Below are 26912 nucleotides of genomic sequence, written 5' to 3' on the forward strand. Positions count from 1 at the left end.
AGTTGAAAAAATTGTATATGAATTAAGTAAAGGAAATGTGACAGTCTAGTAAATAGCAGGTACAAATACCCCCAAGCAGTAGGAAACAGAGAGAGTATCTAGGGAAGGTGGCAGATGGGGGGGATTCAGTTCAGCTAAGTTTTATACAACATAGATATATGGAGACCAGATTTCATAGGTCCTTTTAAGACTTTATTCTAAGGACAGTGTGAAAACATTCAAGTATTTTAAGCAGGGGAGTGACATGATCTGGTTTGCATTTTGGAAAAAACATTCTCCCTGCTGTACAGATAATAGATTGAAGAGAGGCTACAGAGGACCTAGAAAGACCAGTGGAAGCTGCTGTAGTCCATACACAAGATGGTACTAACTTGCTTAGGGTAGTGACAGTGGAGTTGGAGAAAAGTCAGCAGATGGGAGGGATAGTTGAAGAAAATGAAAAATTTTGAATACTTACAGATTTTGGTACCTTTTTAAAAATGTTAAAAAAACAACTTTTACTCTATCCTTTATTTGCTTACTGTTTTTTAAAACATTTTTTAAATTGTGAAATAGAACTTATATACAAAGAAAAGAAAGAAAAAGCAATAATTTTCAAAATTCACATCAACAGGTAGTTACAGGACAGATTTCAGAGTTTGTTACGGGTTACCATTCCACTGTTTCAGATTTTTCCTTCTAGCTGCTCCAAGACACTAGAGGCTAGAAGAGATATTAATATAATGATTCAACAGTCATACTCATTTGTTAAATCCTGCTTTCTCTGTTATAATTCCTCCTTCTCCTTTGATCCTTTCCCCAATCTATAGCAATCTTTGGGCAATACTGTTCTGACTTTTTCATTGGGAGAGGTTGTCAACACTAAAGGATAGGAGGATGTAATTAGTTGATAACCTTAGAGAGGCTGAACCTTCTGGGATTCAGAATTTATCTGGTTTAGGAACCTTCTGAAAATTATTGGTTCCAGGAGAGTAAATTTAGTGCATGAAACTTTTATAAAGTCTGTGTTAGAGCCCTAGGTGTTCTTAAGAGTAAACAAGTGACATCAGTAAGATAGTGCCAATTGCTATAGTTTGTAAACCCCAACCAAAGTTTGCATAAGAGTAGCCTCCAGAATAGCCTCTTGACTCTATCTGATCTCTCTCTTAGCTGCTGAAGCCTTATTTAATTACACTTCTTTTCCCCCTTTTGGTCATGAAGGCATTGTTGATCCCATGGTGTTATGGTGCCAGGTTCAGACTCATCTCTGGGAGCCATGCCCCACATTGTCAGGGAGCTTTTTCACCCTTGAATATCATATCCAATGTAGTGGGGGAGTATAATGATTTTTCTTGCAGAGTTGGGTTTAGAGAGAGAGAGGCCACATCTGAGCAACAAAGAGGTTACCTGGAAGCAATTCTTAGGGCTCGTTATAGGTAATCTTAACTTCTCTGCTATGGAAATCAATTTTGTAAGGGCAAGCCTTAAAATCCAGGGCTTGGCCTATTTTCTTGTGAGTTCCCAATGGTTGAGTAGTACCTAGGTTTAGCCAGATGGGAAATTTTAACAGTTTTATGCACACACACACATTTTTCTCTTCAGACCCTCAAGGGACTCTACCAATACTGTTTTATTATCATCCCACCATAATCTGACATGTATCCTGGTATTTCATTAAGCTATGCAGAATTACAAGGTCTCATTCCCGTTCTGGATTCTGGAAGTTTGGGTTGTTTAAATGAGCTAACCAGACAGGTTGATTTAGAGTGTGTATTACAAAAAATTTAAGTTCTGACTTAATAAACCTCTCTGCCTTTGGTCTCATACAGTAGGTGAAGGTCTCGAGTACATACACTATCATCTTTTAACCTGTATTATGATTTACCTTAGTTCCAGCAAGATTGATTTTGTTTTTCTCCCTAATTGTGGCCTGATCTCTTTTTTTGGTTACTTTAACCTTTATCATATAAACCTATGCTGTCTTTCAGGATGGCGTACTCCATTTCTGGGACTTAGGTATCACAGAGTTATAGAGAGCTCCAAGGAAATACCATATACTCATATAGCTCAGTGTCTCAGAATCTGGAAATACACTTACAACTTCAAACTAAATGTGGCCGCTATAAGGGCTCACAATCTAGGCTCCTATTGTCTTATAAATATTTTCTGAAAGAGATCTTAACATACTTTTCCTTTGTTTTCTGAGTTATTTTGCACAGCGCATTGTCCCCAAGATTTATTCAGTTCATTGCATGCCTCTCGACATCCTTTTTGTAGCTGCATCATATTCCATCATATAAATGTATCACAGTTCACCATTCTATCTGTTGGGCATCATGGATAATGTCCAGAATAAACAGATCATGTCTTACAGTATTCTCACTTGGTTGTACAATCAGCAGCACTCTCCGTTTTAGACAGTTTTCATTGGTCCATACCAACAAAGAACCGACAAACACAGATTTGCTTGCTTTTTATCATGCTATATTCTTATGTAGTTCTCTTGGACAGTCATTATGTAGTATTTATCCTATTTGTCCTTGATGACTAATGTTTCTCTTTTGCTTTGCTGTCTAAGTTCTATTCAGTAGTAGTTTGGATTGGTTGGATGTTTAATAGTAAAATATTTATACATATCTAAGGTATGAATAAAAACCAAATGCCTGTGATGTGCTTGTATCATCTCATAAAGTTATATGGTTTTAGCTATTTTTAATAATTTTTATGGAATCCCAAATAGTGATTCCTCTTAGATGTTTCCTGACTAGCATTCCTCAATTGATCTGAGAGGGAAGTGGTTGCTAATGAGAGTAATAAACATGGCAATGATAAGACATCTTACTGATGCCTAAAATGAATTGAGAAATATGCCTAATATAAAAATAGAGAATGTTTTGTGTAATGAGCTGGACGAATATTGATATTAATGCTCTTGTAGTTAGAGCTTCACATTCATATTAGATCAGAGAGAAAGCATGGAAAAGAACGAAAGTGAGGGATGAGTAGGGAAAGATCTGAGCATTAAAAAGAATAAAATCTACTTGTTAGAACTACTGAAACTTTTTTTTCCTTGAAGTTGGTAGAAAGAAAGAAGGCAAAAGGTCACAAGCCCTCCTTTTTAAATGCTGTATATCATGGTATCATATACCTTTGGAGGCATGCAAAATTAGATTATTTACAGTGATTTTAGACTTAGCTCTTGCCGGTAGTTATTTTTTGGATATAAATCTGTCTAGCTAAAATAATCTAGAACTTGAATCTATGTAAATGATATTGTTTGCCATTTTCCTAGACATGTTCCATTCAAAGGTCTTTTAAAAATGTGTAGTCTATACTTTGAAAATGATTCATTTAGGTTTTGAAAGCTTGAGGTAGCTTTATTAATTGATAGCATTTTATTTTAAAATAATTTTGTAATATAGCTTGTTATTTTACTTTTCTTTATATAGAATGTGGTAGCTGTCCATATTCATGAATATTTATTAAGTTTAATTTTACTGTTAATAATTATTATTTTGTACAAGAGAATGTTGGATCAACATCGTTTGATTTTTTAATGCCTTTAGGTAGCCCCTTGTTTTATTTTTAATAATTTCAAATCTACAGAAAAGTTACAAAAATAATACAAAAGCAGTACAGAGAACTCCAATATATACCTTACCCAGCTACCTAGATTTACCAACTTTTATCATTTTGCCACATTTGCTATTTGCTATATCTATCCATCATCTATTTATCTAGTCTCAATCTTTCTGTCTGTCTGTCCAATCATGTATCATGCCCCTTCAACACTTAAAACTTCCATGTATTTTTCCTAAGAATAGGAATGTTTGTTTACATAACCATTTTAAGTACAGCTATCAAATCCAAGAAATTTAACATTGATATAAAGCATATAGTCTATATTCCAGTTTTTTTTTCATTTGTCCCTATAATGTTCTTTTTCTACATTCCCCCCCTTTTAGATCCAGTCCAAGCTTGTGTATTACACTGAATTGCCATTGTCTCTTTAGTCTCTGTTATTTTTTTTTAATTGTGATAATGTATAAACAACCTGAATTTTCTCATCTCAGACACTCCCAAGGATATAATTCATGGGAATTAATCACATTCACAATGTTGTGCTACTCTCACCACCATCCATTACCCAGTTTTTCTTCACTTCAGACAGAAATCCTATACCTTTTATGTTTTATTTCCCCATCCCCCTCCGCCTGACCCTAGGTAGCTTGTTTTCTATTTCAGGTCTCTCTGAATTTGCATCTTCACGTTATTTCATATAAGTCAAATCATACAATATCTATCCTTTTGTGTCTGCCTTATTTCACTCAACATAATATTTTTAAGGTTCTTCCATGTTGCGGTGTCTCAGAACTTCATTATGTCCAATCGTATCCCATTGTCTGTATGTACTACATTTTGTTTACTCATTCATTTGTTATTGGACACTTGGATTGCTTCCACCTTTTGGCTGTTGTGAATAATGCTGCTATGAGCAGTGGCATACAGATGTCTGTAATTTCAGTTCTTTCTGGTATATAACTCTAAGTGGGGTTACCAGGTCATATGGTAGTTTTATGGTTAACATTTTGAGGAACCACCTGTTTTCCACAGCAGCTGCAGCATTTTACATTCCCATCAACGTGTAGGTGGATTACTATTTCTTTGCATCCTCACCAGCACTTGTTATTTTCAGTCTTTTTTTGAATATAGCCATTCTAATGGATGTGAAGTGGTGTCTCATTGTAGAATAGATTCCCATTTCTCTAATGGCTAATGACATTGATCATCTTTTCATGTACATTGTCTATTTGTTTATCTTCTTTAGAAAGATGTCTATTCAAGTCCTTTGCCCATTTTTAAATTGGGTTGTTTGTCTTTTTGCTCTTAAGTTGTAAGAGTTCTTTATATACTCTGGGTATTAGACCCTTATCCAGTATATGATTTGAAACTATTTTCTCCCATTTTGTAGATTGTTTTTCACTTTCTTGAAAATGTCCTTTAATGCACAAAAACTTTAACTTTTGAGTATTCCATTTGGTCTGTTTTTTTCATTTGTTACTTATACTTCTGGTAAATCTATAAATCCATTGCCTAATAGAAGGTCCTGAGGATATTTTTCTATGTTTTCTTCCAAGGGTTTTATGGTTTTAGCACGTATATTTAGGATGTTGGTTCATTTTAATTTTTGTATGAGGTATGAGATAGGAGTCCACTTTTATTCTTTTCTGTGTGTCTATACAATTTTCCTGGCACCACTGAGGCTAGGAAAAATGAATTGGCCATAGATGTGTGGCCAATTCTATTCCATTGGTGTATTTTGTTCTTGTACCACCACACTGTTTTGATTACTGTACATTTGTAGTATGTTTTATAATCAGGACACTGTCTAGTCTTTTTGTCTAACTACTTTCAATTCTAAAAATAGTCATCACTCTAAGGTTATATTTTCCGCTTGTTTTATAACTGTATCTGATGATACAAACATAGGTTAGCCACCCTGATATTTATAATATAAAATATACGAAGTAAAAATATTCTAAAGAAATGCATACTCACCATTCTGTATTTCACCTAAACCTCAAAGATCTTAGCAATCATGGTCTTCCTGGATGACAGTTCAACATGGAGAAAAATATAGGGCTTTCTCTTTTTTAGAAATCATTTTTATGAAATCCAAAATAATTCTTTTTAGAAACTCCCTGACTGCTAGTCATCAGTGGAAGAAAGTGGAAGGGGTCCATCAGTACAGGATTAAGAAGGACAAGTATCTCCTCTTTGATTTCTAATTTCACAACTCTGTAATTGTGGGCAAAATATACTTAACCTTCTCCAGTACCCACTTTATTCATCTGGAAAACAGTAATGATGGAACCTACTTCACAGAGATTTGAGGTTTCACAGAGAAAAACTATGTAAAGCACAGAGCACAATGCTTGGCACGTAGAACTCAATGAATATTAGTTACCATTTTCAAGGAATGTTAGTGTTCAGGGAATGTTAGGTATATATCTTCCATTTTCATCATGATTTTCCTGTTTTTTTAAAAAAATTCTGACCTAATTTATGAATTAGTTTTATGTAATTTTTCCTAAAAGTGCTGACCCCATAAGAAATATGTTTAAAATAGAGAATGTTTATTAATAGTAAATCAAAATAAATGGAGATATATTTAACTTCCACCTAATATTTGGGCATTCTTTGTTTTCTTCTAAGTTGGGTATATGTATCTTAGCAGTGTATGACAAATATCTGTGACCCCTTTTCATTAAGGAGAAAAAGTGGATTAAGGGCGGGCCACGGTGGCTCAGCAGGCAAGAACAGCCTGCCATGCCAGAGGACCCGGGTTCGATTCCCGGTGCCTGCCCATGGTAAAAAAAAAAAAAAAAAAGTGGATTAAACAGTCATACTATTTGCTTCTAATATCTATACTCTTCGTAGAGCATATTTGATTTTAGTATTTCCCTAAATAGATTTTGGTATAGTGGTGGTAATTCCAGTGCTTTGTGTAGTTATATATGTCAAACTCAGCAATTTAGAGAGATTCGCAAATGACTTTTAAATTCTTTTAATCAAATTATAACTATTTTAGAGAGGAAAAATAGCTGTATTGCTTGAGTTTATGAAGACTTGGCTGATTTTTAATAATTAATAAGGTTTTTTCTGCCAGTGAGCATTAGATTACTGCTGACTTTTTAGTGTCATAGTACCTTGTGATAGTTTGTCTATAGGGTTTGAAGGTGTATGCCTAGATTTCTTTTTTCCTGTCCTGTCCAAGGGATATAATCTCTACAAATGCTATAAGGAGAATACTTCCAGAAGTTCATACATGCCATTAATATATTATAAGGATCGGTCAGTTCCATTGTCTTCTTTTGTCAATCTTGATCGGAGCTTGCCGAGTAAGTCTATAAGCCTGCATGTGCCTGGCAACTGTTACCTAGTGACAGTTTCAGCTGCAGTAGCCATTGGCTGTGCTGTTGGTTGGGGCAGGAGGACCGAGTCACCTTTCTGATGGCGAGTTCTTCTGCATCAGCTCAGGAGGACGAGGAGGAGGAGCCTCTGGGCTTGGGCTCAGGTGGAGGCAGTGATACTGAGAGATTGTGAAGAATATACCGACAGCATCTTTGTAATTGCATCACAGTAAATTGGACTTCTGAATCAAGCAGCCCAGCCTAGCAGCTGATAAGAATGAATGTAGGTGAGAAGCATTACCTTATTCCTGTAACAAGAGAACTGTTTTGTGACAAGTGAAACTAGAAATGTTCAAGGAGAAATATCCTGAGGATATTATAAAAGAAGCACTTTCCTGAATGTCCTGATTTGCACGAGAAAATAACTTTCAGAAGAATGCTTTCTATTAAGCTGCAGCATTGTTCCTGAAGGAAGTGTATTTATTTCTAGGGCAAGTTATTTCTTCAAAAGGTATGACAACAAAGACTGACAAGAAAACCTCTGAAATGCCTGTACTTTAAAAAAGACTTTTGGCAAATGTTAACCTGATATCTGAATGACCTTGGAAGCCTTTTGGATGAATTGCTTCATTCTATCTTGCCAGCTTTTCAGTATTTCAAACTCTAGGATTTAAACTCATCTCAGTGCTTTAGAGGCATTTTAAAACAAATCATCTCGAAACCTACCTAATGGCCCCTGTATTAATTGAGCACTTGCTCAAAATAGAATACAGAAATGTAAGAGGCATTTGCTTAACATATGGCTGCTCCATAACTGCAAATATAACAAACAAGGTAATTTTCCACTTTCAGATTTAGTTTGAAGTCATGATTTAATGTGTTAATCATCTAATGAAAATAGAAAAGGTATAGCATCATAGAATATGAAGCTGACTAGAAATAAGTAATAAATCATGGTAGCATTTCTAGTCAAATAAGCTCTGAAGCTATAGGAGAGTTTTTAATTACTGTTTAAATTTCATATATATTTACTATATATTCAATATATCTACCTTATGATATAGGTATGGCTGCAAAGGTGAGAAATAATTATGAGTTATATATTTATTATCATGCTTTTATAAAAAAGGTGACACGAGATAAAGTTATCTTCAGTTATTGATACTGATATTAGTAGCAAAAAATATTTCTTTTTCTTTTGTAAAGAAAGAGGAATGAATTATATTGCTGTTAATGGTACCAATAATGGTAACAGACTAAAACTGTTTTCATCTGATTGTTTAAAAAAATGTATACAGACTTAAAAGTTCAGAAATTCAACATATTTTGAGGAGTGTTAACCCATCGTATTTTATCTTGGAAATATATATATTTTTTTCTCATGTGAGTTAATAGGGCACTCTGGGTATGTTTGTTACCCCTGTTCTGCTCCTTTGTGTCCATATATTGATGCATCTTTTAGAATTAACCTTGATAAGGGGTGTTTTTCTTAGGTCTTAAAAAATAAGAGAGAAATAGATCATAAAGATAACCCATCAGCATCAAATCTGAACTCAGCCCAAAGACAGTTTGCCACAATGAACTTTTTATTACATTTCCAACCAAATATGAGATCTTAATTATTTAATTTCTAAAATATGAACTCACTTCTCATCATTGATGAAACAGGAAGCTTGAGGTAATTTAAGACTTCCTTTTCTTAGATCTTTCTATTGGTACATAAGGAATTACCTTTCTCAGGAGTACAAACAGCCCACAGAAGTTTTTCTTCCCTTGGCAATTGATTTTTTTTCCTTCTTACAGATTTAATTTTTCAAAGTACAAAGTATTAAGAAATCCATTTTCTCTAGAAATTCCTTGTATCTGCAGAAAAGTAGTTTGAGAGCACCGGAGGAAGCTAATCCGTGACCTTTCTTCACCTCCTTTCTAGCTTATCTCCCTCCCTATCCCCCCCAAGCTGAGGTGTGTCACTGCTGCACTGAGTCTGATGAAGAGGCTTGAGCACTCTCTGGGACGCTCAGCTGTGACAGAAGCACTGACACTGACTACAGAGGCAGATTCTGAGGCACTCCTGCAGAGTTTAACAGATGCTGGGCAAGGTGTCTGCTTGCTGTAGCCAGGGCTGCAGGTTTCCTTAATTTCAAGCCATGAATGAATCCAGGTGGACTGAATGGAGGATACTGAACATGAGCAGTGGCATTGTGAACGTGTCTGAGCGTCATTCCTGCCCACTTGGATTTGGCCACTACAGTGCAGTGGATATCTGCATCTTTGAGACAGTTGTTATTGTCCTGCTAACATTTCTAATCATTGCTGGGAATTTAACAGTCATCTTTGTCTTTCATTGCGCTCCACTCTTACACCATTATACTACCAGCTATTTCATTCAGACAATGGCATATGCTGATCTTTTCGTTGGAGTTACCTGCCTGGTTCCTACTCTGTCACTTCTTCACTACTCTACAGGTATCCGTGAATCACTGACTTGCCAGGTTTTTGGATATATCATCTCGGTTCTAAAAAGTGTTTCTATGGCATGCCTTGCTTGCATCAGTGTGGACCGCTACCTTGCAATAACCAAGCCTCTTTCCTACAATCAACTGGTCACCCCTTGTCGCCTGAGAATTTGCATTATTTTGATCTGGATCTACTCCTGCCTCATTTTCTTGCCTTCTTTTTTTGGCTGGGGTAAACCCGGTTACCATGGTGACATTTTTGAGTGGTGTGCCACCTCTTGGCTCACGAGTGCCTACTTTACTGGCTTTATTGTTTGTTTACTTTATGCGCCTGCTGCCTTTGTTGTTTGCTTCACTTATTTCCATATTTTCAAAATTTGTCGGCAGCACACCAAAGAAATAAATGACCGAAGAGCCCGATTCCCTAGCCATGAGGTAGATGCTTCTGGAGAGACTGGACACAGCCCGGACCGTCGCTATGCCATGGTTTTGTTTCGGATAACCAGTGTATTTTATATGTTGTGGCTCCCCTACATCATCTACTTTCTTTTAGAAAGCTCCCGGGTCTTGGACAACCCAACACTGTCTTTCCTAACAACCTGGCTTGCTATAAGTAATAGTTTCTGTAACTGTGTAATATACAGCCTCTCCAACAGTGTGTTCCGGCTGGGCCTCCGAAGGTTGTCTGAGACAATGTGTACATCTTGTACATGTGTGAGGAATCAGGAAGCCCAGGATCCCAAACCTAGGAAACGGGCGAATTCCTGCTCCATTTGAAGAGAATGACACAGGAAATCAAATGTAATCTGACAGTGGTTTTGGATCGTTTTCTTGATTCATCTGGAAATTTGCCACCAGATAAATATTTATTCGAATAGTTGACTATGAAATGAAGGATGGGACTGAAGGTTTCTTTTTTTTCCTCTTTTCCATGGAAAAAACAGCTAAGGCAAAGGATGTATAGAGGGTAATCTTATGAAGTAAATATAGCATGTGAGTAGAGTTCTGTAGGAGTAGGAAAAATTAAGCACTGAGGATGAAAAGGTATCTAAAATCTTCTGCAGGACCCGGAGTAACTGGGTATATCGGAATCAGCCTCTCGTTGTCTCTTTGTTTGTCTGACCTAACTCTGTCTCTCTTGTTCTCTGTCTCTGTTCCTGTGACTCTGTGTTTGTAGAAGTTATTACTTATAGACATTACCCTTTATAGAAAAATGCTACATATTATATATGTTTCAAAGTACAATCTTTTGCATCAAAGCGTACTTCTAGACATATCCATAATGGTCTCTCCATGGAGGGTGCATATAAGTGTTGTATTTTATTACTTGCCACACAACTCCTTTGCTTATGTTTTTATAATGTTCTCTGCGGCACAAATTTTCTGCTATAAACAGTAAGAAAGAATATTATTTTTTCTTCTAGATGAAATAACATATGCTTTCTCCCCTCTTCCTAAAAGCCTGCTATTTTTTCACCTTCGTCTTTTCATACCTTCATCCAAAAGTGTCTTATCTAATGAGGGAATCTACTGTCTAAAGCAATCATAAGGTTAAAAATAATTTATTCATTCCAACAAAGCAATCTAGTAGTCTTTTTGGGAGATTTTATATTTATTGAAATTTGGAAACATTTTTACCTGGTTCCCTTAAAATTAGTTCATTTCCTTAAAGTATTGTCTTTTTGCTATTTTAGAGCTTTTTTCCTTTAAGAAAACCCACAAATAAATTCTACTGCAAAGGCAGGATACTCAGTCAGCAGTGAGGTATCATTCTTACTGCTACTCAGAGTGTCCTTTTTTTAAAGAAAAAAAAAACTAAAATATTAATATTTTGTGTTAGGTCTGCAATAACTCATTATTGTCTCCATCAGTCACTTTTGTTATACATGTTTGCCCAGACCATATTTTTACAACAAAGAATATGTAAATTATATTATGTGGGTTTTGCCTCATGTTTTGTTAGCACATTAAATAGATCAATTTAAGTTGTCAACATAAGAAAAATACATACAAAAATTCTTTTAAGAGAAAAATACTTTTGTATAGTTATTTAGATATTTATATTAGACCAAGCTGCATTATTAGTGCTGCTGAGAATATAATATACTTAATTATCAAATATAGGTAAGAGTTGTCAGTATTTTCCTTTTGTAGTGCTCTGTTTCCAGATTTGGAGATTAGTTTATTTTTTAGTGTGCTACATGGGATTGCATAATGAATTGTCATGGGGGTTTTTAGATGCAGCAAAGTGAGCATTTGAGAATTAGTAGTGAAGAAGGTGTGAGCAGTAAAACCTCTAACTCTTACTTTTTTATTCTAAGTTTTCTGACTGAAAGATATTTTAAAATTTATAGCAAGCTATTGAATATTTTCTTCTCAGCACTTTTGATTTCTTTGTTTTATGAAATGCATTTAATGAGCTGTGCCTATGACTTTTCAAATCAGAAGCCAACCAAGTTTGCCAACTGGTGGTTTGACTTCAGAGATCCTTTAGTAACAATGTTATTGTTTTATTGAGGTTGTTCTGAACCCCTGTATATTTTTAAACATGTAAGAAAGGTTTAAAATAAAGAATAAAATAGTATTCTATATATGAAAATCAGACTTTGCTTCAGTTTAATACAACACCTACTTAGAACAAGAGTTTACTTGCTTGGGAATCAAAATCTGATTGCTTTACATTTTATGGTCTGAGTTGTTTATGTGTATTTTTGGCCCCTGTTTGCCACCAGATAAATTGAAGTATCCCTTTGAAGTTCACACCAGGCCAAGGAAACATAGTACTGGTAATTTTTCACTTGATATATATAAATCGAACCTTCAAACTTATACTTATCATTTGGGAATTAAATTTTGGTTCCTTTAGTTTGGACTATAAACATAGTTTAAAAAGATCTGGTAGATCCTAAATCTTCTGTACATAAAGCTTCAGGTCATGGTTATTACGTTTGGATCTTCGGGGATTTTCCTCATAATAATTAAGAACAACTTTTGTGCTAGGTACCATATTAATTTTTACATACATTATCATATTTCATCCTCACTATAACCCTTCAAGGTAGGTACTATAATTAAACTAAATAAAAGTGATTTATCCAAAGTCACTCAACTAATAAATGGCAGAACTTTAGTCACGCTAAGTCTGCCTAGGGCCAAAACCTGAAGGTTTAACCACTACATCAACTGGCTTTCTTTTAAACAACTTTCAAATTTTTGTACCTCTATCCTGTACCTTTTCACAATAAAATTTCCTTGAAGTTTCCCCCCCACCCTCAATTTTTTGTTTCAGTTCTTTCCTTAGCTTCTGATATCTTTTTTCTCAATTTCTCAAGTCTCATTTTTTATTGAAATAGTAATTGGATTACCCAAACTTGGCAGTTTAGCCTGTGCTCAGACTGAGACTTTTGAGCATTATTTCTTTGACATTACTTTTGTTTATTTTCTGTTATTTTCATTGAATAATTTTTTCAAATTTCTATGAATTTCTTACTGAAAAAAAATTATTTGAAACGGAGGAGTGGAGATGACAGCCTTTATCATTAAGCTGAAAGAGCATACTCTTCAAGACAGTTTCTAGGTCAAGGGTCTTTCATGCCCTAGAGTCACCATGTGCAACTCTAGAGGCAACTTCCTTTTGACATATTTTAACATATGTTTATATAATAGAGTAACACACATTTTGAAACTACTCTGCTTTTTAAAAATTAATGTATTTTAAGAATGAAAGCATATTACCATTATTCTGTCGTATTCTATGGTAATTATCCAATTTGGTTATAAATGACAGGCAAGAAATTATGCTGCATTCTCTTACCTAAGGGTTCTGTTATCTGTGGAGTTGTTTCTAAAGTTAGAAATTGTTGGAAGGGTTTACAACTTATTAGTGCTTGAAACATGACCCTTATAAATCATTTGATCAAACAAACAGTTAGTATATTCAATAATCCAAAGCCTCAGTTCCCTCATCGACAAAATTCAGACATTAGTACCTCACTGTTAGAATGTTTTGGGAGACTAAATGAGAAAATGTAGTCTGTGTGCTCTGCACATAAAAAAAATTTCAGAATATGGTAGCTGCTATTTTATTATCTTTTTGACTTCCATGTTCATTACCATCACAACTTAAATATTTAATAATATTGGATTTTATAACAATTGACCCAGTCAATATTAAGGTTTTCTAAGACAGCATTTAAAAAAAAAAACTGCTTAAACTCAGATGCTTTTAATATGCAAAAGTTTTGTACTTTCAGAAAACTCATCTCCTAGAAATAATTATCATTTGATATTATCATTTTTTCCCAAATTTTTTATTTCATAATGATATGTTTATTATCATTTGATGTTAAAGATACTCAACAAGCAGTTGCTGGGATGAGACAGGGATAATTCTGGAGTGAACATATCTTCTTACTTCATTGTATAAAATATGCTTAAAACATTTTTGTCTCATTAGGGTGACAATAGTAGGAAAGGATTGACCAGGAATGTCTTGCCATGTTGGCTTTCACTTTTGTCTTTGCATTTTAGTTTTCCTCATTTATGAAAGGGAATTTCAGTTGTTGTATATATGTTACTTGGGTAAAACAAAGATTAATAGACAGATTTCCCTTCTGATACTGTGAAGTATATAAGTTTAGAAATACATATAGTTGCCGCCTTAAAGGATTTTTGTCCATCTTGCCCCCCTTAAATGAAAAAGGATGCTATTGTGATAAAAAAAAAAAAAGATAAAGATTTAGGAATTCTATAGTATAATATGCTGAACATATCATCATTTGCGTTAAAGTGGGGTCATCTCCATGCACAGAAGCATGTAGCAGTACTCCAATGCCGTGCTCGTATGTGTAGGTTCCAACGGTTACTCTTTTCCATGAACAAAGGTTAACTTTATTTTAGGATTAAGAGGGTATGTAGAAAGTGGCGTATTCTGTAGCCATATGTATAGACATTAAGGAAAACAAAATGGCTAGGAAAGAAAAATATATATAGATCCCCTTTCAACGTTTATAGTGGATGAAAGTTTTTTCCAGTGTTAGTTTTATCTCAACTGCTAGTTTTGCACTATAGCTTAAAGTTTCTTTTTAATAGTAAAAGTGGTTATCTTTTTTTAAAGTGGTTATCTTTTAAAATATTGAAAGTGATGTATTTAGGATTATTTTTTCTTCATTACTAATCTCTTGAAAACATTTTTTTACAGCGATTATTTCTTTCATAATCAGGAAAAAAAAGTTAAATTTTTAAAAAGAATGCTGAATATTTGAAAAAATATTTTGTTATTTCACAAAACAGCTTTTGTTGACATTCTATAGGTAATAGTATCTAATAATGCTTCAGTACTTTCTTCTTATGAAGATAATTTATATATTTTTCTGATTTCTATAGTATTTGTTATTTTAGGTAGAGTTTTTGGAGAAAGTTTATGACCTTATACTATTGTTATTAGGTGCTCTTGACTTATTTTTGCTTCAACATAAACAATCTGAAACATTTTTTGGTGATTCTGACATGGATCCCAATCACTGTAGGAGTTTCCAGTGCACATTGAAGGCACCTTCCAGCATTTTTCGTGGTTTAAATAACAGAAGGGTCACCTAGCCTTAGGAAAATAGGTCCTGCTGGCATGTTAACTGCATTTCATAGATAAGCAGGATTCTATTCTCAATCTCCCATCACCAAAAGATTTTCTCATAACTATTTAATGCCAATTTTTATTCTGTTTTAATATATGATTCCCTGTGAAGGTGAAGAAAATCGCAGTAATAAATGCAGCAGGAATCTATTATGACTAATAGATATTTAAGATGGAAGACATGAAATTAGTTTCTTCTCTATAGTCACTGGGGCTAAATTGCTTTCTGAGGTTCTAAACTTTATAAGTGATAAATATCAAGAAATCTTGCACACGATAAGATTTATTGAATGATGATATTTGCTAAAATTTGACAACTTCCCAAAATGGTATTTTATGCAAGAGATCAAATTTACCTTTGACTTTAGAAATTTGACCCAAGCTTTATTTTATGTTTTCTACTTAAGCAAGTGTAAAGTTGATGCCAGATAAAAGTATCCAAATATACTTTATAAATTTGAAGTGGTTGTACTATTTTAATTGTCGGGCACAAAAAATGAAGTACAACATTATTATATGACTTGTTCATTGAATTTCAAAATGTATCTTTGAATGAAATTTGTAGCAAATAAAGACGTCCAGGGCATTTGAGATTTTACCTGACGCAAAGAGATGTTCTTATGTACTCTGTATGAATGGACGTTTAAAACATTTGCTTATATTCCTGATAGAATTTGAAGTTAAAAACAAATATTAGTTGATCACCGATTTTATATTGATTGTCTCTTCACAGCTACCCACTTGCTCTTTCAAGAATTTTATAGTTAAAAATGTAATGTAGTTAGACTAATATTATAAATGATAGACTTGAGGAAGATTGAAATTGATAATTTGGGAAAGAAGCAGATAAAAAAAAATCCTGAAAGTCCTACCTAGTATTTTAACCAACTAAATTACATTTGAAATTTTAAAATTACAATTACAATTTTTCTTTTATTTATTATTTTGATAAAGAAAAGATTATTCTAAATTCTATTTTTAGAATTGCTTGAAGTTATCAGTTTCAAAATAGTTTCTTGTATGTAAGAAAACAATTTGTATAAAATTAATATTTGATTTTTGTGAAATGTTCTTCTTGCCAAAGGTTAAATTTAAAATGCAATTCATGTTGAAATTAAAACCTACATAGGATTACCTTCAAAATTTTTGTCTTTTAAAATAGATTTTGAGGAGAAGCTTGATATCCCAAGATTTTTTTTTTCCTGTCGCCTACTTCCACTGTCCCAAAGCATTTTTTAAAATGTATAATGTGTCCAAGATCTTAAAACTTTATTGAATTTTTTTGACATATTTATTTGAAAATAAATCTAGAAGAGTACACTTTGGAATTCGTATGTAGAATTTAATGTTATGAAATGGGTCTTATGATGGCTTCTATCATTTCAATTACCGACTTCACATATTATCCCTATTTTCTTTTTTTTTTTTACGTGTTACTTAACCCTTATTGTTGAACAAACTATTAAAAAATTTTTGAGGATTTTATTCACTTTTATAAATTTTGCCCAGTGATAGCGTGGGGCAAATAAAGATATTTGTTTTTCAGTTTGCAGTGCTTAATATTTTTAGAAAGTTTAATTACTGTCACTGTAGGTGAAAGTACATGTTTTAAAAAGAAAAATATTAGTATTTGATGTGACATTTTAAAAATGCTTTTGAAAATGCCTATTGCACTTGAAATTATGAATTTGGTGGTATTCTAAAAGCATTATAAGTAAGTGCTAATTCATTTCACCTGTGGAAATCTGAGAGAAAATTTTTTCGGTGACCCTAACAATATCATATTGCTAAGCAGTGATAGTATTTGACCACATGTCTTGTGTAGCAATAATATTTATTGCCTGTGAAAAGGTCCTTGAATAGTGTGCTTATGGATGGCTGGTGATAGAGTGTCCTTATTCTCCATCCTTAAGAAAATGAAGACTTAACTGATGCAAGAAAATTCCATCTAAAACTCAGACTTTTACTTTTTGAAATTAGAAGGAGTTTTTAAGATTAATTATATGTTAAAGGCAAGCTTTTGCGATCCTGGAAAATTTTTCTGAGATGTGTTATCAGCCATGTCAGTGTTTTTATATTTCTTAAAACAATTTCTTATCTGTAGAGGGTAATGGAAATTTACTTGTCATTTAAAAGATATAACAGTTATCTGTTGGATGTTGTAAGAAATTTATAGGCTGAATTGGACAGTGTTTTTGCTGTGTATTTTAAAAACTGTAACCTTGATGGAGAATTATCAAAATTACATTATTTTCGTATAAATACTTTTTAAAAGTAATCATGTCATAGCCATACACTTCATGCTCTGAGCTTTTTTTTTGTAATGCATTTGCACTGTTGTGCAAGTCATCATATATAGATTTTTCTTGAGCATTATGATGGAAAAGTTTTTAAAGTTTCTGACTATGGTGCTCTATTATAGGCAATACAATATTGCTGAGGAACTCAGGTCAGCATGAATTAGCAATGTTTTAAATAAAACTTTTTTTATAATGACTGAGTTTTATTTCAATGAAATAATATAGTTACAGAAAAATTAAAGGAATTCAAGCTAGGCTAATACAGCATTGCCTTATAAACATTCTTAGCAGAAATCTTTCGTTAAATGGTTTCCAGTAAGTACATCAGTTGAATATAAATGAATTCTATTGAGTTATTTGAAAAGTTTATTTTCTTAAATATTTAAAATTTCTCTGACAATTTTGCTTACAACTACTTAATTTATACAATGTCATTCAAAGATTGGCAGAATGAGCCATGACAAAATCTGAATGATTGAAATCTGAATTAATCAGATATTTTTCTGCATTCCAAGTTAACAAATTAAGGAAATAAATATTGGTTGTGTTTTATATACAAGATATAAATTATGGCCCTGTAATACTTATTCTTGACCCTTTAAATTCAAAGAATAACTTGTTAGGTAGAAGGAAGCCAGGAAAGGGACAGATAATTAGATAAATTAGATAATCTCCAGAATTTGAGGGAGAGATTGCAGAAAAGTCTTAGGAACAATGCAGGAGATTGATGAACTAGAAAGACTGATGAATATAAAATAGAGAATTGGCCTTCATAGTTAGCCATGCGTTTGGATACTGTAGTCTTAGAGGATGCTTTGGAACAATTGAGAGATTATTAAAGTGAAAAGGGAAGAAATGCTTATTGTTCAACATTGTACCTATAGCATCACCTCATCTCACAGAATAGATACCATTTCATATATTTCATGTATTGATCCATCTGTTCTCACTTCTTTGTAATCAACTTGAAGCTGGCTCTTTCAGAGCTTAAATTAGGTACTCTTTCTAGTCATTCAAAAGTTAAAAAAAAAAGTCAAAATTCACAGATGTACATTCTGTTTAAACTTATTTGTGTCAGTCAAGTAAATGGTAATGTTACGGAAATGGTGATGCTGAATTAATGTTCCAAAAGAAATGTGTTTTTACTGATACATTCATATTGTAATACTTGGCGCTCAATGCCTGCATTCTAGAATGTAGTCAGAGAACAGAGCACATTAATTAACTTATACATAGATCGAATCCATGACTTCATTGGCCTTATGCCCTGTACAAGTTAACTAGGTTCAGAGGTTGGATTTTGCTTGAACATTTGTCTCATTTGCCTAGTTAACAGTTAAAAGGACTGACACCATGAATTAAACTATTTTTTTTATCCCCTGAAGATGCTAACTAGTACAGTGGTTTATACATTGTAAAAATTTTGATTTATTGGTACTTATGTTTCAATGTGTAGGACTTTCACCTAGTTGGCATGGACTTTAGGAAGGATTTACTAGGATTTTTAAATTTTGTTATATATGATTTTTTGTCTTTAAATTTAGTCATACTTTTTTTCACTTAGCTATCTTGCCAAAGTTCCTTTTTTATTGAATATGGTTATTGCTTTGCTGGTATACTAGTCATCTTAAATAATTAGTATGCTTTTCTAGTTTGGTTTAAAAAATTTATTGCATGCGTCTGATGTGACTTGCACTGAGGACACAGAGATATTAAGATAACATTCACTCTAACAGGGAATTTAAAACCATTCAAATTCCTTTTAAATACCCCAAAATACTTATAAGGGAGTCATTTATTTAGAACGATGACAACTTCTTTCTATATTAGAAATTTTGCCAAATTCAACAAAATTTTGGAAAAATAGTTATATATTAGCGTTTAATATTAGGCAGTTATTATATTTTTCAAAAGAACTTGAACGTATCCATATCAGATCTAAATACTGACACAAACAGCTCTAATTTATTGACCTCCCAAACGACCCCCTTTCAGAATGGCTTTTGTGGTCACCACATTGAAGTAGGTGTTCTGTATGCTATAGGTAGACCCACACCTTGGTGGACTTTGAGCAGTGGAAACTCATAATGATTACAGTCTCTTAGAAAGCTTAATTTTGCTGTAGAATGCCGAATTTATTATAGATGACAGGTAGACCACATAGGAGACCATTTTAATAATCTAAGTTTGAGATGATAAGAGGAGTGGCACTGAGAAAGCAAGCAAGGAATGGAAGGAGAAGTGATATTATAAATGAGTGTTCAGGACCTAATGGCCGATGACGTATAGAGGGCAAAGTATGATGTAGAACTGTCTGATGATGCCTGAAACAATTTTTTTATCCACTTTTCCCAAAGTGAAGACAAGATTTTCTAAAATGTGATTGTTTGAGAATTGCCAAGACAACCCCAGGTTCGGTAATTTCCTAGAAGAACTCAGAGAATTCAGGATATAGTCGTTCTCATGTCTATGGTTTCTTACAATGAAAGAAGACAAAGGAAAATAAGCAAAGGGAACAAGCACATGGGGGCAAAGTTCTGAGGAAATCAAGCACAAGCTTCCAAGATTCCTTTCCTGGTGGAGTTATACAGAATGAGCTATTTCCTGCAGCATTTGGTTTTGACAGCATGTGCGAAGAAGTGTTGTCTACTAGGAAAGGTTGCCTGAACATCCACGTTTTTTTCAGGGGCCATTATTATGTGGGTACCTTCTGTCTAGCATGTACCAACATTCCAGACACCCAGAAAGAAAGCAGTTGTTCAGCATTAACTATATTGTATAAACAGTTCAGGCACAGTAAAATACCCAACCAGATAGAGAATGGTGAGAACACTTTTGAAATCCTGTTCCCAGATGCCAGCCAAAGGTGGCCTGCAAGCAGGCCTTTCTAAGGATAGCATTCTCAAGCCTGCTGTATTAACTGTTTTTGCACAATAATGTTCTAAACTAAAAGTGAAATATTAAATGTATATTGCTTAGTTTCATTAAGGAAATTTATGCACGATTGGAACAAATTGTAACCCTAGCCAGTCTTCAGTTGGGCACGCATATTACGAGAATACTTTTGACAAACGTTAGAAAGAGAATGTAAATGAATACAGTGAAATGTTTGTATACCCTTTAACGTCAACCATGAAACAGTAATTTAGATTACATTCTCTTATATAGTAGGAATATCTATATGATAACTTCTGTAATAAATGCATAAACAGGTCAAAGAGATTTGGCCACTTTATAATAAATTTTTGGTTAAAGAAATTCCACATAACATTACTCAATGTCTATGATCTTTATTTTATTTTAGGTTGTTTATTATTTATTTACAAGAAAGTTTCTTATATAGTAGGAATGTTATCCCTTTTCATATATGGTATATTGTTACCTTCTCCCTACCACCCCTACTCCTATTCCCCACCCCCCAACAGGATGTTAAGACAAAAAGTTTTAAATTTCTATTCAGTCTCTAAAAGAGTTCTATAACTTATCTTGAGATTGTGTTTTTGCTTGGTTTCTAAAAAATAGTCATGACTAAAATGTGAACATGTTGAAAAACAAATGAGTTGTGTTAATTTAATTTCCAGGAGAGCCATTTGAGCAATTCAGTATTAGTAAAAATCAACACTCTATTTAAATGGACTTTTAACTTCAAATGAAATATACCATACACTAGCCCATTAGGGGGTTTTGAAAAACTCAGCATCAGTAACAATGTTATCCAGGACCATTTCCCGAATAATATTTAGTTGATATTTGAAAATGAAGATTAATATTTCTTGAGTTCTGTGGATTGAATTTTTCTTAAATGTTCAGCATCTTGCTGTTTATTTATTGATATTAAACCAGATAAATGGAAATAAAGATCCATTTCAGCTGAGTGATGAAAATATTTTTAAGGCTAACTAAGAATTGTGATAGGAAAAGAGAATATTTAATAATCACATTAAAGAGAATTTGACTGGGTCTCTGGTTTTTTATCATAAATCCAGGTAAGTGCCATGCATATTTGTTTTACCCTGTATTTTTTTCTCTGGAACTCTGAAGAAGCCATGATGCATTCTGTGTCACATTAGCAAAAATCCAGACTTTTCTACCCTCATCCCAAAGTTTTCCTGCCTTGCATTCCCCGTGTTTCAAAGAGATTTTTAGGGCAACTCCTTTTTTGTTTGTTTATTTCTGTTTTGTTTTGTTTTTGATATAACATGCCCAGAGTCCTTGACAAATCCCTGACAGAATAATCTCAAGGGTATTCAGAGGACAGAATGAGCATCATGTGCTGGCAGTGTTTTCCCCTCCTATGTTATATATGGTCAAGGAGTTTCTTATCACAAATGCTCCTTGACATTTAATAGGATAGTGTTTTCTCAGGCTCCGAATTCCTAGACATGCTTTAAAGTAAGCATAATTAGGCACATATAGTAACATAATGCTTGAAGTAGAAAGTTTTCAAACTTCATTTTAAAGCCAAACAAATCTCCTTTAAAATCCACAGAGAAAAAACTTAAAGGCTGAGCTCCTCTGATTGGAGTAAGTGAGGGACCCCACAAGTCATCCCCTTGAGTCTCCTGCAGAGAATGCTACAGGATCTAGGAGACTGCTGATCCTGTCTAACTCCCTTATTTTATAAATGAGAGAAGGAATGTCCAGGTCATTAATCTATAGTCATCATTTTTTTTTAGGGTCTTTCTAAATTTTGTACAGACTTTCTTTAACTAACCCCATGTTCTACTTTCTACTAAGTAACACGGCAACGTTGATTAGCCCCTTGAAATTTTAGGTAAATGTCTTTTGTACAGCTTATCATTTTGGTTTTTTGTTTTATACTTAAATGTTTGTGCTGGCTCCCTCATTGTCCCTAACCTCTAAGAGTATTTTTAAAATGCTTTTTGGATCCTCAGTGCCTAATGTAAAACTAGGGTATAAATGTTGCATTAAAATGGATGAATTTATTTAATACATTCCTTAGAAATTATGTATTCAATTTGTAAAGTGTCATTTTTTTGGTATTTTAATTTGTAATGGTTCTCTTTTTAGTTTGTGAGAGCTAGTTTTATTTTTTCCACTATATTGTCAGGTCCTTTAAAACCTTCTGTGTTTCCCTCCAGCCCCCTGCCGTAAGCCCAGTACCATCAAAATATTTGATTAACCAAAGACATCCCATGGAAATGGTCATGATATTCTAGCTTGACCTTCTTCTTAGTATGTCTAACATATTCCTGACATTGACAATTTGTCAGTTAAGAGTGCATCTAGATTCATGAGGCCAGTGTATAAAGAAGCAGTGTATATCTGATAGAACATGAATTTGTATCCAGGGTCTACCACTTACTAGCTTTATTTTTTATTTATTTATTTATTTTTTTACATGGGCAGGCACCGGGAATCAAACCCCGGTCCTCGGGGTTGGCAGGCAAGCATTCTTACCTGCTGAGCCACCGTGGCCCACTCCCACTTACTAGCTTTTGACCATGGCAATGTTAGTAAACCTCTCTGATCCTTAATCTCGTCATCTGTAAACGTCTGTTAAGTGAAACCTAACATTAATGTGCCAAGTAAGTAAAATAACACATGAAATGTCTAGCGATACAAGTATCATGCTTAATAAATACTTAAGTGATAGCTGTTATAATACATATATGTATGCAGATTTGAAGAACCGGCTGAGCAGATGGTGTTTAAATTTTAAAGTGAATACAGATCATCTGGGGATCTTGTTAAATTGCAGATTCAGATTTAGTAAGTCTGATGTGGGGCCTGAGATTCTTCATTTCTGTTAAGCTCCTAGGAGATGCTGATGCTGCTGGTGTACGAACCACACTGGGAGTAATAAGGTGGTAGATTATTCAAGATTCCCATTGTATTTTGTGTTTCTTTTAACATATATTGAATGATTGAGTTGTCTTTGGCAGTGATTATATGTCTCCTGGGACATTGACTTTTAAAAAAATCTTGTTATTTTGAAATAATTTCAAATTACACAACAGTTGCAAAAATAATAATAATCCCATATAGAGAATTGCAGCACACACCACTCACCTCAGATACCCAGATCCACCAATTCCAACATTTTACTACTTTGTTGTATAATTTCATCTGTCTTTCTCTTCATCTATCTGTTTATTTATCTATACCTATTTATCTTATCTATCTATCTGTCTATCTACCTACCTACCTACCTACCTATCATTTGAGAGTAAATAGCACAACCAGGTTCCTTGAACACATAATATTTGCATGTATATTCCTATGAACAAGGATGCTCAATCATTTAATCACTTTAAGTGCAGTTATCAAGTTCAAGAAATTTCACGTTCTTATATACCCTACATTCTGTATTTCAGTTTTTTCTTTAGTCTCATTAATGCCGTTTTGAGCTTTTCTCCTTCATTATTAGATTCCATGCAGTATCATATATTGAATTTACATGTCATTATCCTTTTTTCATTATGGAAACATATGTAAAATATAATCTTCCCATCACAAGCCCTCCCAAACATACCATTTAGTGGAATTAATCATATTCACAATGTTACGGTACTCCCTACCACCCTCTATTACCAGAATCGTCCCTTCATTCCAAACAGAAACCCTACATTCAATTTACATTAGCTCCCCATTGCCCCTACTTCCATTTCTGGTAACTTGTACTCTACTTTCAGTCTCTGTGAATTTGTATATTCTCTGATGTTCTCCTTGTTGTTACCATGGGGCTTAAATTTAACATTATAAATCTATTAACAATCTTGTGATTTATATACCAACTTAACCTCAGTATTATATACAAACTCTGTTCTTACACCTTTGCTCCCCATCTGTAAGTAGTTCTTATAAAAGTTACATATTTATACATTATGAGTCTAAAACCATTGACATATCATTATATTCTATGCATCTGTCCTTTAGATCCTATAGAAAGCAAAAAGTGGAGATCCAAGTAAAAAAAATAAAACAGTACTGATCTATATATTCATCCATGCCATCATATTTATCTGAAATCTTCATTTCTTCATGTAGCTGCAGTCAGTTGTCTATTGTCCTGCAAAACTCCCTTTAACATGTCCTGGAGAACTGGTCTAGTGGTAACACATTCCTTCAGCTTTTGTTTATCTGGGAATGTCCTAATTCCCTCCTTATTTTTGAAAGATAGTTTTACCAATTACAGAATTCTTTGTTGGCAATTTATTGCTTTCAGAACTTTAATATGTCTTCCCACTGCCTTTTTCCCTCTGTGGTTTCCAGTGAGAAATCTACTTTTATTTACTGATGTTTCCTTTTATGTGGCATGTTTCCTCTTTCTTGAGGTTTTCAGAATTCTCTGTCTTTGGCATTCAGCAGTTTGATTATAATACAGTGTGGTGTGGGTCTGTCTGGTTGTATCCTATTTGGAGTAGATTGAGCATCTTGGATGTGTATACTCTTGTGTTTCTTTGCACTGGGAAGTTTTCAGCCATTGTTTCTTTGAATATCCTGTCTTCCCCTTTCTCCTTTTTCATTCCTCAAATGTGTATTGGTATGCTTGATGGTGTCCAACAGGTTTTTCAGGTTCTGTTCATTTTTATTTATTCTTTATCCTTCTGTTCCTAAGACTAGATGGTTTCAATTCACTGATTCAAATTCATTGATTCTTTCCTCTGTCAGCCCAGTCTGCTATTGAACTCCTTTGGGGAATTTTTAATTGCTTTACTGTGCTTCATCTCTGTTTGGTTCCTTTTCATGATTTCCATCCTTTATTGATGTCCTCTTTGTGTTCATCTGTCATTTTCCTCTAGTTCTTTCTCCATGTTTTCCTTTAGCATTTTCAGTATATATTTATGGCCATTTTAAAAAAATCTTTGTCTGGAATGTTCCATGTCTGATCCCCCTCACTGATGGATTCTAATGCTTTAATTTTCTGTTTTCCCTTACCCACTGCTTCCTATTTGTTTATGTTTTGCAATCTTTTGTGGAAACCCGGATATTTTGATATTTAAATATGTTATAGGAATTTAGACTCAGGCAAGCTTGTATCCAGGTAGGATTATCATAGACTTTCCTTGAAAAAGAAATATTTAAAAAGGGAAAAAAGAAAATATCTTTCCCACTCTTTGCAGATTGACCTGTGTGAGTACTTTCCTTAGGAGATTATCCATACAGTAAGTCTAGAGAATAGCCCCTTGACAAAGTGTAGGAGCCTCCCGGGTCCTTTCTGCACATGGGTTACGTATTAGGCATGTTTGTTTGGCCAAGAAATTCCTTTGCCAACTCACATATAAATGTCCCCTTTTCCCTAGGAAACATTTCCCTCATGATTGTGGTCTCTGCATTGTATGTCCTGTGGTCAGAAATCCTTTGCCCTAGGTATCCACTTGATTGTTCTCCTACAGTATTCTGTAGGAGAGCTCTCTGAGCTGCCTTCTATGTGCAGGGCACGTTCTGAGATAGTTCCTTAGGCCACCACTAGACAGTTTGGGATAGACATACATGTTCCCAGTATGTGCATGAGGGTCACTCTCCTCCCTCTGGAAGCAGCACCAGGGATCTGTTACTGGGTATGGGGGAGGGACCAGCCAAGGTGCCATGAGATCTTACCACTTTTAAGTAACCTTTTTCTTGATTTGGTGCATGCCCTGTCCTGCACTTCTCTGTGTTTGTGAGTGGGGCCACGTCTCCACAGAAATAATCTAATCAAAAGGTCCCACTTACAATGAGTGTGCTCCCACAAGATTGGATTGAAAAGAGCATGGCTTTTCTGGGATACATAAAAGTTTCAAACCAGCACATATGTGTAGAAGCAATACCCTGGGGTTTGAAGAGTGTTACTTCTAAGAGTAGGTGTCAGTCTGAGAGCCAGATCCGAATGGTAGAAGCCCTCCGTGTGGTCTTTAATAAATTCAATTTCAAGCATTTGTAATACCTAGAGCCCTCTGAATTAGGGTCTGCATCAATGTTCCTCTTGCCTGGTCTAAAGGTAGTACTTCTTGGGTACCAGAGTAACAGGAGCAGAACTGGGTGTGTTGAGATATTAAAGCTGTGCAATGACCTCAGCCAGATTATTATAATTAAAATATTATTTGGGGTATCAGATGAAATCCCAAGAGTTATTACTGAGTAGGCTGCTCTCCCAAATCTCAGCAGCTAATTTATATGTTTGAATACTGTTATATGAACGAGCATAAGTTTATGAACAAATGGCCTTCCATGCTAAAATTATGTTATTCATAAGTAAATAATTCCACTATTCTTCTAAGCATTTTGGTGTCATTTTTACTTTTGGTTACAGCCATGTACAAAGTCTATGTTTATACATAGTAATTGTCATTGGTTAATATTCAGGACCTCTGAGCAATGGACTAAGCATTGTATTGTCTGTCATTTCTACTACAGAAAATAGAAAAGTTAGCTTTTAGAATGTATTTTGGATTTAGGATTTATTCAAAATCACGATAGGTGATAGCCATTTCACGTGATTTTCTGGTTGTTTGCTTCCAGCAGCATTGTTTTCAAATTCGGTTCTCAAGGTTCTTGGATGGTGGAGTGGTACTAGACATGTGGACATTTTTTTCTCTGCCAGTGTTGTCATAACTGATTTATCATTTATGTTGAAAGTTGATGAAATAAGTAGTAATACAGTATACAATAAGGACTCTTAGTTAAT

The 26912-nt window shown here is 34.1% G+C and overlaps 2 protein-coding genes across 8 annotated transcripts in view; both read left to right on the forward strand.

Annotated features, from left to right (window-relative positions):
* The window catches only part of GPR52 (G protein-coupled receptor 52), a 31735-nt gene extending 17171 nt beyond the window's left edge, over nt 1–14564 (forward strand). The window contains exon 1 of the mRNA XM_077157063.1: nt 1–14564. This exon is cut by the window's left edge and continues 17171 nt beyond it. Coding sequence (XP_077013178.1) covers nt 9041–10126 — 1086 coding nt within the window. The 5' untranslated portion in view covers nt 1–9040 and the 3' untranslated portion in view covers nt 10127–14564.
* The window catches only part of RABGAP1L (RAB GTPase activating protein 1 like), a 734005-nt gene that overhangs the window by 276923 nt on the left and 430170 nt on the right, over nt 1–26912 (forward strand). The gene's annotated exons all lie outside the window — the stretch shown is intronic.

The sequence above is a fragment of the Tamandua tetradactyla genome, chromosome 4, assembly GCF_023851605.1.
Source record: "Tamandua tetradactyla isolate mTamTet1 chromosome 4, mTamTet1.pri, whole genome shotgun sequence".
Lineage (NCBI taxonomy): Eukaryota > Metazoa > Chordata > Mammalia > Pilosa > Myrmecophagidae > Tamandua > Tamandua tetradactyla.